Raw genomic sequence first — 15688 nt, 5'->3', positions numbered from 1 at the left:
GCTGGGGAGGGGAAGGGGGGAGCAGCTTTAGGGATCTCAGCTGCTCATTATGTAGTGAAATGACTGCCAAATGGCATTGCAGTATTTTTTCTTTTATTTTATTTATTAGAATTATTTTTATTTATTCCTCACATTTACTGGTACAGTATAGTATATTATTTTATGTACAAAGAATAGCTCCTTCCACATTCAAACCATCCTCTGGGCGACATGACACAGTCCAGCCGCTCAGCCAGATGACTCACATCGGGGAGGAAGGAAGGGAGTTCGGCTAGAATGGTGCGTTCCCTACACAGTTACAGCCCACTGCCTTCACACATACGATCACTTCACATAAATACACTCCCAAGCTCTTAATTTTTCTGATTTTAGTTTTCTTTTATTTGTATGCCACATTAGAGTACAGTATTGTATTGATTTAATTTTTCTCAAATGAGCAGACAAGTGATAAACCAGTATGGGCGGTTCAGGTGGTCACACGCATATAAGTGGGGTCATGTACTAAGAATACGCGTACAGTGGTCCCTCGGTTAACGAAATTTCGGTTATCGAACTGCCTCCCATAAGATTCTTAAATTCGGTTAACGAACAAAAATTCGGTTAACGAATTTCTTACGAGCCGACCTCAACATGTTTTCGCTTGCACTGGCCGGTCAACCAGCTGTAGTATTAGTCCGCCAATACATAAATCGGCTCTAGGGCTTAAATTCCTTATTATTTTAGTATATATCAAGAAGTTTATACTATTCAATAATTTTAAGTTTAATATTCAATTTTTTAGTCATTTTCACAATTATTGAACATAATTGAAGGTAAAGTGACTAGTTTAATGCGCGGCATCCAGCCTCTTAACACAGCAAACAGGCGTTAGTCTCTCTCTGTTTTCACTGGAGGTAACTTTCTTGCTTGAGACTCTCTTCAACTAAACGCTTTTTTCTGTGTTTCCAAGCAAATTGTTGGTCATTTTGAAATATATTTTACATATTGACAATATATAATGCTGTGCAGTGTTGATTTAAAGAAAATAATCTTGAAATACACCAAGAGAACTAAAATTTTATGGGTGAAATGGTGCCATGGGGTGACTTCTCTTCCACCCCAATGCCTTCTCTTCTTCCTTCTCTTCTTCCTTCTCCTCCACCCCCATTCTAATTCCCATCATCATCATCCAGGAGCCTTCTACATACACACCTCAAAGTAAGTGAACTTTTCTCCCATTTTTGTTGAATTTAGGCAATTTTCGGTGAGCTGGAACCAATTACCTAAAAACCCATTGAAACAATGGTTTTGGTTAACGAATTTTTCGGTTAATGAACAACCTGCTGGAACGGATTGTGTTCGTTAACCGAGGGACCACTGTACTCTGAGATTCCACTGTATGTTAGGCCAATGTGGTATCCTATTTGCTATTTTGAATGTCATAATTATCTGGGTAATTATCACCACACCAAGAATTTCCTTAATTTTTTCCCCCTAGTATATTTAACTGTTTTTGTTGTTGTTAGGTTTGGTTAGGTTACAATAAATATATTTTTTATGAAATGTTCAAAAGTAACCAGTCCTACAGTACAGTATACTCTGGATTTACGCGGATTTTGTTTACGCGTTTGGTCATTCACGCGGTGCCTTGCCAGAATGAAATGTTTTAATTATGCGGTAAATTTCATCATTTACGCGGGAAGTGGCGCGGGCAGGGTGCGCACAAGGTCACCTAGTCATCAAAACATAACTGAGTTCTTCACCCGCCACCCACCACAGCCAGCCCAAGTCAGTGATAGTGATAGTGAGGATATGGACTTAGAGGGGTTTGACAAAGAGGCCCTGCAAGCCTCTGTGGTGGATAGTGATACAATTGATACAAGTGATACAGGTGAGGGCCAATAATCTGCCCTCTGCCTCAGAACCAACCCCCCATCCCCGTGTGCTCAGCCATCTTTTCTACTAACGTAAGTGTTAAAAAACCTAATATTATTGATATTTATCTTAAATATTAATTGTGTGTGCATACCATCACAAAATTAAGATGTTATTTTTACTACAACGTACGTATTGTGTAGGAAAAAGTGTAGTTTGGGGGTCGGCCCAGTCTCTATTTCAATTAATCCCATATGTTCTGTTATTTCGTTTACGTGTTTTGTTTTGCGCGGACCTCCACAGGTTCAATTGACTGCTTAAATGCAGACTATACTGTACATTTGATTTGCCCATGTTCGCCAATTTCAAGGGATCAGAACTACCAATCCTCTTGTGTTGCAGCGTTACAGTTACTGTACCTAAAAGTAACCTGAATGAACTGGCTGCTTTTTGAGGTTGATAAATCCATTTATTAGGTTATTTAAGGGTAACCCGATATTCAGGATTTGCTGCCCCGAATGTATATAAAATGGCCGTGTCTGCCTGATGGACCACAGGTCTAGAGTTAAAAGCAGTGCCACAATACTGTTGCAGCTAATGCATTCAAACTATATATGTCTGTCCCAATGTAATCTTTGTGACTGTGACCTCATTAATGTTTATATTATCATCATGAGAATGTAATACAAGTACTCTGTTTCCTTACTGCATTCTAAAAATATGAATTTTTCTTTAAATGTTCCACCTTTCATAAAAATTTTCCAAACATATTAAAACTTTGAATTATCCTTTCTTTATGGCATTCAAGCCAAAACATGATCTGTCAATCTGTACTGCATGGCCTTGTCATTATAAAAGCTTGTGTCAGCAACAATATGTCTAGAATTTGGTAAACAGTGAGTGCTACCTGATTCTAATATTGTCAAATGTATTTGGAGAACTTACTGTAAATAAAATAGTAAAAGAAAATCTATGACAAGAACTAAGGTGACGCTGCTTAACTTGTTTTCTACTATTTTGGAGATAGTAAAAAAAAATAATTACATTACTGTTATCTAAAGTTTCTCCCAAAGCCAGCATAGTTTTTCTGCTGTAAATTGTATCCCCAGTAATATCTAGATACATCTTTCTTCATCTTAGAGATTGAAGACCATTTTTTAACATAATTATGATGTGTATAGGACTTATTTTCACATCAGGCACCTAGCTGGAGTATAAAAAGTTATGTACTTTGAGCTCTAATCTTATATCCTTGAGGTAATAGAAACGATATACGTAAATACAATGGAAAATTTAACAAATGAATGTGATTTGGATAAGTAAATGTTAGTATTGTATCCACTTGTCCAAATGGACATGTGGATGCTAAATTAATGTTTAGCTTTGTATTATTTTTCTACTGAAAATGTGGCCAGGATAAGGAAAAAACTCCTTTATAAAAATTATGAAAAAATAACAACTTTCAATATCTCTTGTCAAATACAGTAAATGTAAAACCACAAGAAAAATATTACCCTATACTGCTTTTTTGGAGGGCGGTATTCTGCAAAGGAATTTTCATGCTAGTTTGAAATATAATGTTATATACGTATACGAATTAGAGTTATAATCTTTCGGGGTCATAGAGAATTATGGAAGCTTTTACTACTCAAATGGTGTTTAAAAGTCCAGTATATTTCTGTGCAATTTAACAATTGTACCAGGTTGCTGAAAAAAATAATCTAGATATTACTATGTATGAACAATTCTTCACCTAGTGATCTTATACCACAGAATGTGTGTTGAATATAATATGTTTTTCAAAAAGATCAGTTGCTTTGAGCCTTATCGGTGCCTACAGTAAAGGTAAATTTCAATTCTATATTAATCATACTGAAATTTTAACCTTACTGAAAGTCATTTTAAGTTTAAACTCCCAAATGAAGTTTCACCTATTTTACAAAGCAAACTGATAATGAATAAGTAACAACCACATTTTTTTCAAGCATCAGCGATCAATAAGAATGAAGCATGAGGAAGAGTAGGGACTTCCCATTCCCATTTGTAATGGAATGTCCACTACAATGTATTCTGTCTGTGGCACTTCCACTGACTTTCCAAAGTCAAATCTTTCTTCCAGTGCCTCCAAAGCTTCAGTTGCATCAGTTGCACATATATCAGTATCACCTTTACTGTACATATATGGAGGGATTCCAAAATTAGGGTTGCACTGATTGTCATGTTTATCTTTTCGTGTCTTGTTTTCCCAAGACTTTGTGAATTCAGACTTATCTGAACCCCAAAGGTAAAAAGTCTTTGAATTACCAGCTACCTCAGCTTTATTGTGACTAGAACCAGACTGAACTGAGGTGATGGTGTAAAATGACGGTTCCCGAGGAAGTCCACCTACCCTTTGGCTTGCACATTCCTGCAATGCAACAGGTGATGCAGGATGTGCTGAGCAATGTGGAGAAGGGAGTAATGGTGGAGGTGTGGTGCAAGGTACTAGGGACAGTAAACAGGAGGGCCCCCTATATTCTGGCCCAGTACAATATTGCCCATGTAGATCCTGGTGCTCCTCAACACTGGAGACACTCAAAAGGCTTAGATCCTCATACCGTCATAATTCAGGGAACCTGGGTGAGAAAGAATTAATATTTAATCTTTTGAAACATAATTTAAAAAAAAAAAGCTGAAAGAAAATGAAAGAAATACCCAAAAATTTACCACTGCTTACATTTGTAAAAGTGCTTAAAAATATTAAAATCATAATACAGTACCTCAGATCTGGAAACATTGTCTTTCAGTCATCTTTTTCAAGTTTTCATCACTAGAATACTTCCTGGAAGAACCTGCCTTGTCCAGAAGGCTATCAGCATCTTGATGGCAGTGATACTGGCCTGTTGGATCACTGTAATTGCTCCAAAAGCAACCACCCACCTAATCAAACTAGGCTAACTTAACCCTTCTGCTGCCGTCCGAACGCTTTTATAATTTTATCCTTGCTAACACCAGACAATTTTATTCGGCTTAAAGATACCTCCAGCAGCCAAAGGGTTAAGAAAACTTAAAACCCAGTGAAAAGAAAGGAACACTCACCAGAATTTAAGATATTATATTTTTGAAGGGCAGGATTACATAATATCTGCCTCTAACAATAGTTGTCATTATCAGTGCTCTTTTCATTTCCAAATCAACAATGATTAACTGATATAATTTCTGCATTGATTATATGTTATCAATTAGCATTTCACATATCAAAAATGCACTTTCTCAGGAAAACATTATCTAAATGATTTACCAAAATATTCTGTGTTCTCCACCAATGACCCTGAGGTAATTTTCCAATATGAACTACGTAGTTATCTCTAAACTGAGAGCATTATTTAGTTCAATACTTTATTCTTTTGGGTGTGCATCATGCACTCCCATATCAAAATGCATTAACACACTTCACATTTATTGTGCCATCTCATACTTTAAAAAAAGTGATAATTAACACTCGCGCATTGTGACGCGTAGCCCGTGTCAATCATAATCTCATCCAATTGGTACTGAAGTGATAATTTCGTTAGTTAAAAAAAAAAAAAAAAAAAATCATGTACTGTACAGTATTGTAATTCCGATTGACGTGTGAGATTTTGGTGCGTCATTCCTGTAGGCATCCTCTTTTGTGGTAATGCATCACTAATTAACAACATGGGAACTGTCAATAGCTTGACATCATGAACGCTTTAGTGTTCCTTCAGGAGGCAAGCTGGTAGGTACAGTGAGCAAGGCTTTTAAATATTTTATCTCACTATCCTTCACACACTCCCACCCTCAATTGTGTAGTAATATTCGCTTGTAACGTGTTTATAAGTGTTTATAAAGTGTTCATGTATTTATTTTTTATGTTATTTTACTTACAGTATTCAAACTTTAACTGTCCTGTGTATACACTGTGCAATAATGACTCTCTGTGCATATGATAAACTTCTCAGCTATTTGTAAAAGTGATCAAATGTGTTGTGAAGTGTTTATATAATTACTGTATTTATAAAGTGTAATTTGTTTTTTTATGATATTTCACTTGTTCAAACTTGTACCAATCACGTGTGTAAACTGCACAATAAATTCCCCTGTGGATACCATGAACATAGCGATCTGTAACAGTAACGAAAAGTGTTGTGAAGTGTTTATATGTTTATTACGGTATTGATATTTTACTTGTTCAAATGTATGGAGATGGCTTCATCATACAGTATATCATACCTTTCCCACCCAATTGCAATTCCCTCAAGCATCTACCATCACACAGGGAATTACTACACCACATCAAGCCCCTCATAACACCACCTGTGAGGGAACTAGTGCTACACGTGATCAGAGTTGCCAACTTAGCGACTTTGTAGCTAGATCTAGAGCTTTTTGTTTTTTTCTAGCGACATTTTAGAGCGATTTGCGACTTGTCGCAAATCTAGAGATATCCACAGAAATCTAGCGACTTTCTGGATACTTTTGGACTGTCCATGAAAACTCAGTTTTCCTAATTTCGAGCCATAATATATAGCAACGGGGTTACAGGGACAATAAATAATAAGAAAAGTTTAATACATTTGAACGGGTCGTGGTACAGAAGGAGGGACACGTCTATTTCCTGATCACTTGATATCAGCCCGTCCATGCATCTAACACCCTAAAATTGTGGTCAGAAGTGGCAAATTACAGAGATGCGACAGGTGAAAACCCTTACCATGAAATGGCTGAAATTGCACTCGCTGCCTTATCTCTTCTGCATTCAAACGCAGATGTAGAGCGCACATTTAGTAATATGATCTTTGTGAATCAAAATTGCGCAACAAAATGAAACTATCGACATTAAAGGCAATTCTTACAATGAAGTATGGGTTAAAAAGACAGAACACCTGTTGTGCAAGTTAAGAACTTCCTAGTGATATTTTAAGAAAGATAGGAACTGTGGAGGCATACAGTTACAAGATATCTGCACGAGAACCTGAACCACGCACTTCACATGCTTCCAGCTCTACAGTTGTTCACACTGCCGACGACTACGAAGAAGACTGGGATGCAATTACTATTGAATAATAGGTAAGTGTGCACATTAAACTTTAAAAAAAATAATACTTTTATTTTTACATAATGCATTTTATTTATACTCCGTCCATTATAGTCGTCATTATGAAAATATTATTTGCATCAAATTACTGAGGGGGGGAATAATAGCTAGCGACTTTCCATGGAAGATTTAGCGACATTTAGCTACTTTTAGGTACCAGCCTAGCGACATTTGAAAATCCGAGTTGGCAACCCTGCACGGGATGCTCCTCATAACGCCATCTGTGAGGGAGTTACTACACTACGTGTCTGCTGTTCAACACCTCAGCTCACATGATCTACGTGCGTAAACATTAATCTGCATGTTCACTGTATGTTCCTTCACCTTTCTCTAATGAAGGCTTTTGTTAAACCACCAATGTATGTAATAAGTCATTTATGTCCAATGTATATTTTCAGCCTTCGGGCTGCAAACTTTTTCAATAAACCGTTTATTATTACTATTAGAAAGGTAAGATTGTTTTAAAATAAAGTTTCATTATACTGTATTGATATATTACAGGCATCCCCAGGTTACGTAAACTCTGGTTACGGAAATTCGCTCTTGCAGATTTTGTAAATTATGACCAATAAATTCAGGATACGGACAAAAAATTCGCTCTTACGGAAATTGGGTAGATTTTTAAGTTAATTTTTTTTTTCAATTCTATTAGAAAAAAATTCACAGAAATTATCAAATTTATTTCATGTGGATTTCTTGGTGGTTGCTACAATACTGTACTGGGTGAGGCAGGAGCCAGCAGTGCTCCTCCGTCTCCCTCCCAGTAACTAAAATTACACCACCTTACCTCACCTAATGCAGCACTCAACATCATTTGTGGTAAGTTAAATTCAAGTGTTTTGTATGTTTATTATCATATTAGTGTATAAAAAAAATAATCAATGTGTTAAAGAATAAATATTTTCATTCATAAATGTGCTTGCATTACGTCTTTTTGCCAAAAATATTTCCTTGGGAGCGCATCTCCAATTATATAATGGATGTCAATGGGAAAATTGGTTTCGCGTTACGGAATTTCACATTACGGACAAATTTTCAAGAACACATACCTTCCGTAACCCGGGGGATGCCTGTACACTAAAATTATATTTTTGTATATAGTACAGTGACCCCTCGTTTAACGAACACCTCGGTTAACGTAATTTCGATTAACAAACTGCCTTCCATAAGGATCTTCAATTCGGTTAAAGAAAAAAAATTCGTTTAATAAAGTTCTTACGAACCGACCTCAACATGTTTTCGCTTGCACTGACCGGGCAACCAGCTTTAGTATCAGTCCGCCAATACATTAATTGGTTCTAGGGCTTAAATTCCTTACTATTTTAGTAAATATCAAGAAGTTTATACTATTCAATAATTTTAAAAGTTTAATATTCAATTTTTTAGTCATTTTAACAATTATTGAACATAACTGAAGGTAAAGTGACTAGTTTAATGCGCGGCATCCAGCCTCTTAACACAGCAAACAGGAGTTAGTCTCTCTCTGTTTTCACTGGAGGTAACATCTTGCTTGAGACTCTCTTCAACTAAACGCTTTTTTTCTGTGTTTCCAAGCAAATTATTGGTCATTTTGAAATATATTTTACATATTGACAATATATAATGCAGTGCAGTGTTGATTTAAAGAAAATAATCTTGAATTACACCAAGAGAGCTAAAATTTTATGGGTGAAATGGCACCATGGGGTGACTTCTCTTCCACCCCAATGCCTTCTCTTTTTCCTTCTCCTCCACCCCCATTCTAAATCCCATCATCATCATCATCATCCAGGAGCCTTCTACATACACACCTCAAAGTAAGTGAACTTTTCTACCATTTTGTTAAATTTAGGAAATTTTCGGTGAGCTGGAACCAATTACCCAAAAACCCATTGAAACAATGGTTTCGGTTAACGAACGACCTTCTGGAACGGATTGAGTTCGTTAACGGAGGGGTCACTGTACTATATTACACTCCAGTATGCTGTAAAACAGAACAATACCCAATGTGGGGATGGAATTTCTTTTCTAAAATTGCTTACAGCCAAACAGTATACAGTGGTCCCTCGGTTAACAAACGGTTCGGTTAACGAAATTTCTGTTAACGAATTACCTTCCATAAGAATCTTCAATTCGGTTAACAAACAAAAATTTGATTAAAGAAATCCTTACGAACATCACGTTTAGCTGTGAGCATCAGCTGATGGGCTAGTCTGCCAATTCAGTAATCTGTTCTATGCTACATTCATTTCCAGTGGAGTAAATATCAATGAAGTTGTGCTCTTCAATATTTTTGCATTTTTTATATTAAAATTATTAGTAATTTTAACATTTATTTAACATATTGATAATATATGCAGTACTGGGAACTAGTTTTTTGTGTGCCCATCAGACGCTTGACTCAGCTACAAGGCGTCAGTTGGGCTCTGTTGACTAACATCTATTTTGTTGGTGTCTTGAATATTTTTGCATTTTTCATTGAAATTATTGGTCATTCAGAAATTTAGTTCATATATTGACAATATATAGCACAGTGCAGTGTTGATTTAAATAAAATAATCATGAATTACACCTAGTGAACTTAAAATTTTATTGGTGAAATGACGGCATCAAGTATGGGTCCCCTGAAAGGTGATTTCTCCACCATCCCCACTTCCTATTCTTCTCCCGTCTCCTCCGCCCCCACTTCTGATTCCCATCATCGTCATCAACCAGGAACCTTTTACATAAACACCTCAAAGTAAGTGTACAGTACGTTACTGCATTTTTTTTTACTTTGTATGTACTTTTTAGTGAGCTGGAAACAATTACCCAATATCCCATTGAAACAATGGATTCGGTTAACGAAATTTTTGGTTAACAAACGACAATTGGAAAGAATTGTGTTTGTTAACCGAGGGACCACTGTATATTGTACTTGAAAAATTCTAAAACCACCAGAACAAGCAAAGACACTTATACTAACAAATTAAATAATAAAAAAGGTATAAAATATGGGCACAAACTCAAAATGAGAAAACAATTTAAGGCAAAATTTAGATATTCTGATATTTTAAACTTTCAAGCCTTATTATCACTCACCACCATTTTATTTTATCAATGTAAAGTGTAAAAATGTCAATTGTATTTTTCTAACACTTAGTGTCCTTAATTAGTTGTTGGTTGGCTAAAATACAAGTTGATTGTATTGAAAACTGTAATGCATGAATTCACATCGTCAGAAGTATTTTTTTTTTTCATTTTTTTACGGTTTTATGTGAAAGAGCAACCAATTTTACATGGAAAGTAGTTGGTTTCATATGAACAAAATAAACTGGTTTCTGGTCGCAGAAAGATCGATCCCCCCCCCCAAAAAAGATACAGCACGGCTCTTCCGTGCCTAAAGGTCACAACTAGCCCTGTGTGTGTAAGGGGGTGATGCTACAAATACAGTGATGTGCAAGAGTGTTAATAGCAGAATCAATCACATTAGGGGTTATTACACCTACAATAGGATAGATCACATTAGGAAAATTAAGTGTTATCCACTCTCACAATCATTAACATAACTCAGCACAAAATTAGTCCCAGCCAGGGAGTTATTACACATTTTATCTGGTTAGATAATTGGATTATAACAACACATGAAATCTGATATTGATGATCAGAAAGTTATAACATAGCATGGATGCCACAGTTATGCAATAATTACCATAAGAAGTAAATTAAGACTTCTCTCCAGTAGGAGCACCTGAAATGAACCTAATTTCAATAAATTTCATTCTTCTACAACAGTGCATAATCCTCCAAATAATGATTATTGAATCACAGGAAATGTTGAGTGATAGGGATCACATTACAACAGGGAGGAATTCATTATTCAAGCTATACACTATGAAAACAAAAGTCAACTAAAATATGTCAGATTCAGATTCAGCACTGTGAATACATCAGGCTGTGAATTTACATCCAATAATCAACTCTTACTTAGGGTTACATGGGAGCAAAGTACATGTGTTTCCTTTGCTACTGTATAACCGTTTGTTCAAATGAATCATACTCAACTCCCACTTAGAAGAAATTTACTTTTTCAAAAAATGTGACTGAATGAAGGATATATTACATAAGACAAAAACATAAAAAGTTACTAATCCTGATACAGTATTTCTTTTGGCTGAGTCATGTGATTAATACATAATGCAATATTTACAAGAACCATCACTGAAAACTTTCATTTAAATATAAGCTTTAATAGATATTCACTAATTCTATTTAAAATAATGCTTAATTCTGACTGGCTGCAGCAACAGATCAAATAAATAGAAAGGATTTAAAAATACCTTAACTAGAGTAAATAATATACCTGTACAACAAATACAAATCCCCAATCTAAAGAGAACAGTAATACAAATTTAGTTATGAAATATATAGATTAACCCCATGTCATAGTGAAAATACAGTCATCCCTTGGTTATAGAGCACTTGGTTATCACGATTTTCGTTATCACGCCTCCATCAAAATCTGCACACCTGCTGTTATAGTGCATTTTTCAAGCCGAGAATTTCGTTATCACGCAGTTGCCTCCAGGTGTTTTTACCCATTTGCTTCACCTACATCTATTGAGGATAAAATCTTTCTCCTAAAAATTGACAATAACACATTTGCTGTAATCAGACATATCTAAGTTGCCTAAACAATTGCAACTCCAGTTGCAATTTCAAATTCTGTGTCATTACTAAGGAATAACAAAGTCTCGGGTGCACTCTAAGATTGAGAGAAAACGGAGGACTCAGGCGTCCTGAAGTGATGAGAAAACGGACTTCTCAGATGTGGGACTCAAATAAAGAAAGCATAGCTACATGTTTTGTGGACTAAAGTATTGAGCGTACCCTTTTCATCACTTTGTAATAAACCTAGCCATGCCTATGTGTGTTTCTGATACTTACCATAACATTATCTATATCTTTAGTGGGTCTAAATGGTTGTAAAATGGGAAAATTGGGGTTGGGTCTTGGGTGCCTGGAACTAATTAGAATAAATCCCATAGGTTCTGTACTTTCATTATCACTCACTCGGCACGGTCCCAATTAGGTGTGATAACCAAGGGATGACTGTAAATGTATAAAAAGGGGGGGGGAAAAAGGAAGTTGGTTACCTTTCAAAACTTTAATCATATACTGTATAAAGAACCCCAGTTATGTTGCATCTTGAGTATCAGGATTAACTAAAGCATAGTGAACTAAGAAGGGAATATAATTGTATATTGCTGCAAGTTAATTCGTGATCATAACTATAGAGTATATTGATGGGGTGCTCAAACTATTGTAATCTGTGGCAAACTGGTGAGGTCAGTCATTAGGTTAGGAATGTCTTGGCTTTAGCTACCTGGAACAATTCTGTCTTGGCCATAATTCCCCATTTCAGATTTTAATTATGTGTAAAATTTTAGTGTATACAGTGAATTCTGCTATAACGCGTGTTTTGATAACGCGAATTTGCTCTAACGCGATTTATGAATTAGGAACGATATTTGTATAACGAGAACACTTGTTTGCTATAACGCGATTTTTGCTTACTATTTCTCCAATATTGTGGTATTAACTGTGAATATGGTAAAGAAGAATATCTCCAAGAAGCGTTCTGGTGATAGAATTCCCGGTGATGATCATAAAAGAAAGGATATAACACTTGAAGAGAAGCTCGATTTTATCACCTCAAAATCACCCTTCTCCCCCATCAAGTTACATTCATATATTTTCAAGGTAAAGTGTTACATTTACTGTATGATTTAATTATTAGCTATGAATGTAACATTTATTTAGACTGTGCTATCCTTTGTGTTAGGCTAACTACTAAATTTTTTCAATTTCGAGTAATCTGCACCTAACCCTATTTTCTCCATAAGCCCTGTTATTTCTATTACGCGATTTTCTATAACACGATATTTTACAAGAACACAATTATCGCGTTATAGCAGAACTACCTGTACTGTATTTTAATACTGTACAGTGCAGTGTATTGAAGAAAACTTTGAACCATATAAGGACAAAACTGATTCTAATGAACAAATTTACTTACTTATCAAATAAATTTATTAATGAAAGCAATATACTGTACTGTGTAAATTGAAATATCAGTTGATTCTGTTTTTATAAATCTCAATATATGAAAATAAAGTTTGTTATCAGTACAGGTTTCATATACAGTACTGTACTTTGGATAACAGATGTCCTGAAAATTTGGGTGTTAATTTATCTAAAACTAGTTTACCTATTAGGATCTTCTCTATATCCTGTGGGAACTTCAAAATAGGAGTCAGGTATGTCATCTCGAAAAGCAAATTCTTGGAATGTAATCTTTGCAGAGACTGTTGGCAGGATTGGGATATCTGTGAAAAAAAAAATCATGAAGATACTGATGTACTAGAAGCATTAAGTTGTAAAGTAAAAAATTGATCCTGAAATCCCATTTTATGGTTGAGCCAGGAACTGGATGACTCATTTTATATGGTCACTAAGCAATTAGTCTACATCCACAAGACCTGACATTAGTGGAAGAGAGCAGGAGTAAAGGAGGCCCATTGAGCATGCAACAACACATTTACTAATGAACATTTCACCCTTCTTTTCTTCTCATGTTGGCCAGGCATCAACCTTTTCATTTCCTGCAGACTTCCATACAAAAATATCATGGGAGTAGGTAGGGTTCTAAGGTCAGCCATAAATATGGATTAACTCTTTAACCGCTATAATCACCTTTAGACGATTAGCATTTGGTGCCATGAATTTAAAGCAGTGTGCCAAAAATCATACTAAGAATGAAAAGTCAATGATTGGCAGACACTCTACAGTAAGACACAAGGCTGGTGAGCCTCATATCAACCTGCTATCATCATCATAATGAAATAATTTGGAATTATTTTCACCTCATCTCCCTCCTCCCTCTTCCTCCTATCCTCAGTGGTCACTCACCCACACCTATGATGCCACACCTGGCTCACCACCTACATAAAGGCTTACCACCCACTTTGCACCACAAAAACCCACCACTGCACCACCACATCATTTGTCTCTACAACCATCTCTTGCATCACAACAACAACCAAGGCTCAGTAGTTGCCAGTTACACTCCCCCTCACTTCACAGACTCATAAGTACAAAGATTTTATCTCCAACATGCCAGTTGCCTGATTGTCCAATTTCTTCACAATTTATCTTGTGTAGTATGTGGCAAATCAATTCAAAGAAAACTTTTGTCTGTACAGTAAATCTTCAAAAGTCCAGACAATTTGGAGGAAAGGGGTCCGGACCTTTGACACTAAGCAGCCCCTCATTAGCCCTCCGATGACCCTTAAATTTGTATTTTAATGTGCAATAAATGTCATATGTGTTTCCTTTAACATTTTTCCTTTATATATGTAATACAGTAGTACAGTTCATTAAAAAGGAGTTTATAAAATATACTACCTTATTCATTATTAAAATAGATACAGAACTGCATTGTCTTTAATGGAAATACAGCATGCCCTTCAAATTTGCATATCTTTAATTCGCAGATGACATCCTTGATGTACCCAAGAATGTCTGTGGGTAGTTTTAAAGTTGTTGGCATTTTTGCGGCTGGGACAGGGAGCCATTCGCTCTAGAGACAGTAATTTCCTTTACCTGTATTGTATATATGTGTGAGTGTGTGTGTATGTGTGTGTGTGTGTGTGTGTAGACACACACACAAAACACATGCAAATAAATAATAATGGGAAAATCCTCTCGCAAATAATCAGAAACAAATGTATTAAAAATGTTGAGTCTACATTCAAGTCTACTCCATGGTTTATAAACAACAAAGCACAGAGTGGACTTGCTATAACGAATCTAATTGGTTCTAGAACCTTGTTCGTTATAGCATTCGTTCATTATAGGATTAATCCGTTCCAGGCCCCCAAATACAACCACTTAACACTGAAAAATATAACATAAAATTGTAAAAATTGTAAAAAAGTGCATAAATATGCATCTAAACTCCTGAAATAAAGAATATCAATAATACTTGTAATAAAAAACAATAAATTAGTAAAAAAAAAAAAAAAATACTGTTTGTTGTAGGAGTTTCGTTCGTTATAGCATTCTCAAATTTATAGGTAAAACTGTTCGTTATAGGAATATTCGTAGTAGAATCCGTTCGTCATAGCATACCCCACTGTATGTGTTTTGCATGCGCACACACACACACACACAAAAATATACAGGTAAAAGAAGTAATTGTCCTGAAGATAAACACATAAAGGGAATATACATTTCTTTGTACACAAGTAAAAATTTACCACCCCCCCCCTTCCCCCTGGTCAGCAAATGTTATTCGCAGAGTCGGCATTTCGCGGTCATTTTGAGAACCTAACCCGTGTGAATTTGAGGGGCCTGCTGTACTGTACAGTTTTCTAATCAGAATTGATATAGGTCTAACGAGAGTTAATAGGTATGAGAAATGAGACCATGTGTAAACATGCTGGAGGTGGGGGGGGACCAGTAGGTCCGCATTTGACAGCTTGTTTTTATTTATTGATAATTATATTCTTGTATGATCAGTCTTTTATGGTGTATGTTTCATTGTAAATAACATACACTATTAAATAATAGAAAAAATACAATAGTAGTATATAATTTGTGATTTTACATCAAAATAAAAGGACACACCAAATTAGAAGGTAATTTCTTCCCTGGTGGTGCTGACCACTCATCCCTCTCCTGCTTGAAAGTAAGAAGGTTGAGAGTGAGCTTGGG

The 15688-nt window shown here is 35.7% G+C and overlaps 1 protein-coding gene across 1 annotated transcript in view; it reads right to left on the bottom strand.

Moving 5' to 3' along the window:
- Nucleotides 1–2081: 2081 nt before the first annotated feature.
- The window catches only part of LOC121868796 (ankyrin repeat domain-containing protein 13C-like), a 49650-nt gene continuing 36043 nt past the window's right edge, over nt 2082–15688 (bottom strand). Inside the window, exons 10-11 of the mRNA XM_042369733.1 lie at nt 13182–13299; nt 2082–4469 (exon numbers count right to left, since the gene is read on the bottom strand). Of these exons, the coding sequence (XP_042225667.1) occupies nt 4454–4469; nt 13182–13299 (134 nt within the window). The 3' untranslated portion in view covers nt 2082–4453. The remainder of the gene's footprint in view (nt 4470–13181; nt 13300–15688) is intronic.

Source organism: Homarus americanus, unplaced genomic scaffold, assembly GCF_018991925.1.
Source record: "Homarus americanus isolate GMGI-L3 unplaced genomic scaffold, GMGI_Hamer_2.0 scaffold30535, whole genome shotgun sequence".
NCBI classification, from domain to species: domain Eukaryota; kingdom Metazoa; phylum Arthropoda; class Malacostraca; order Decapoda; family Nephropidae; genus Homarus; species Homarus americanus.
Note: the sequence above shows the minus strand (reverse complement) of the source record. Positions and strands in the feature narration are given on the sequence as shown.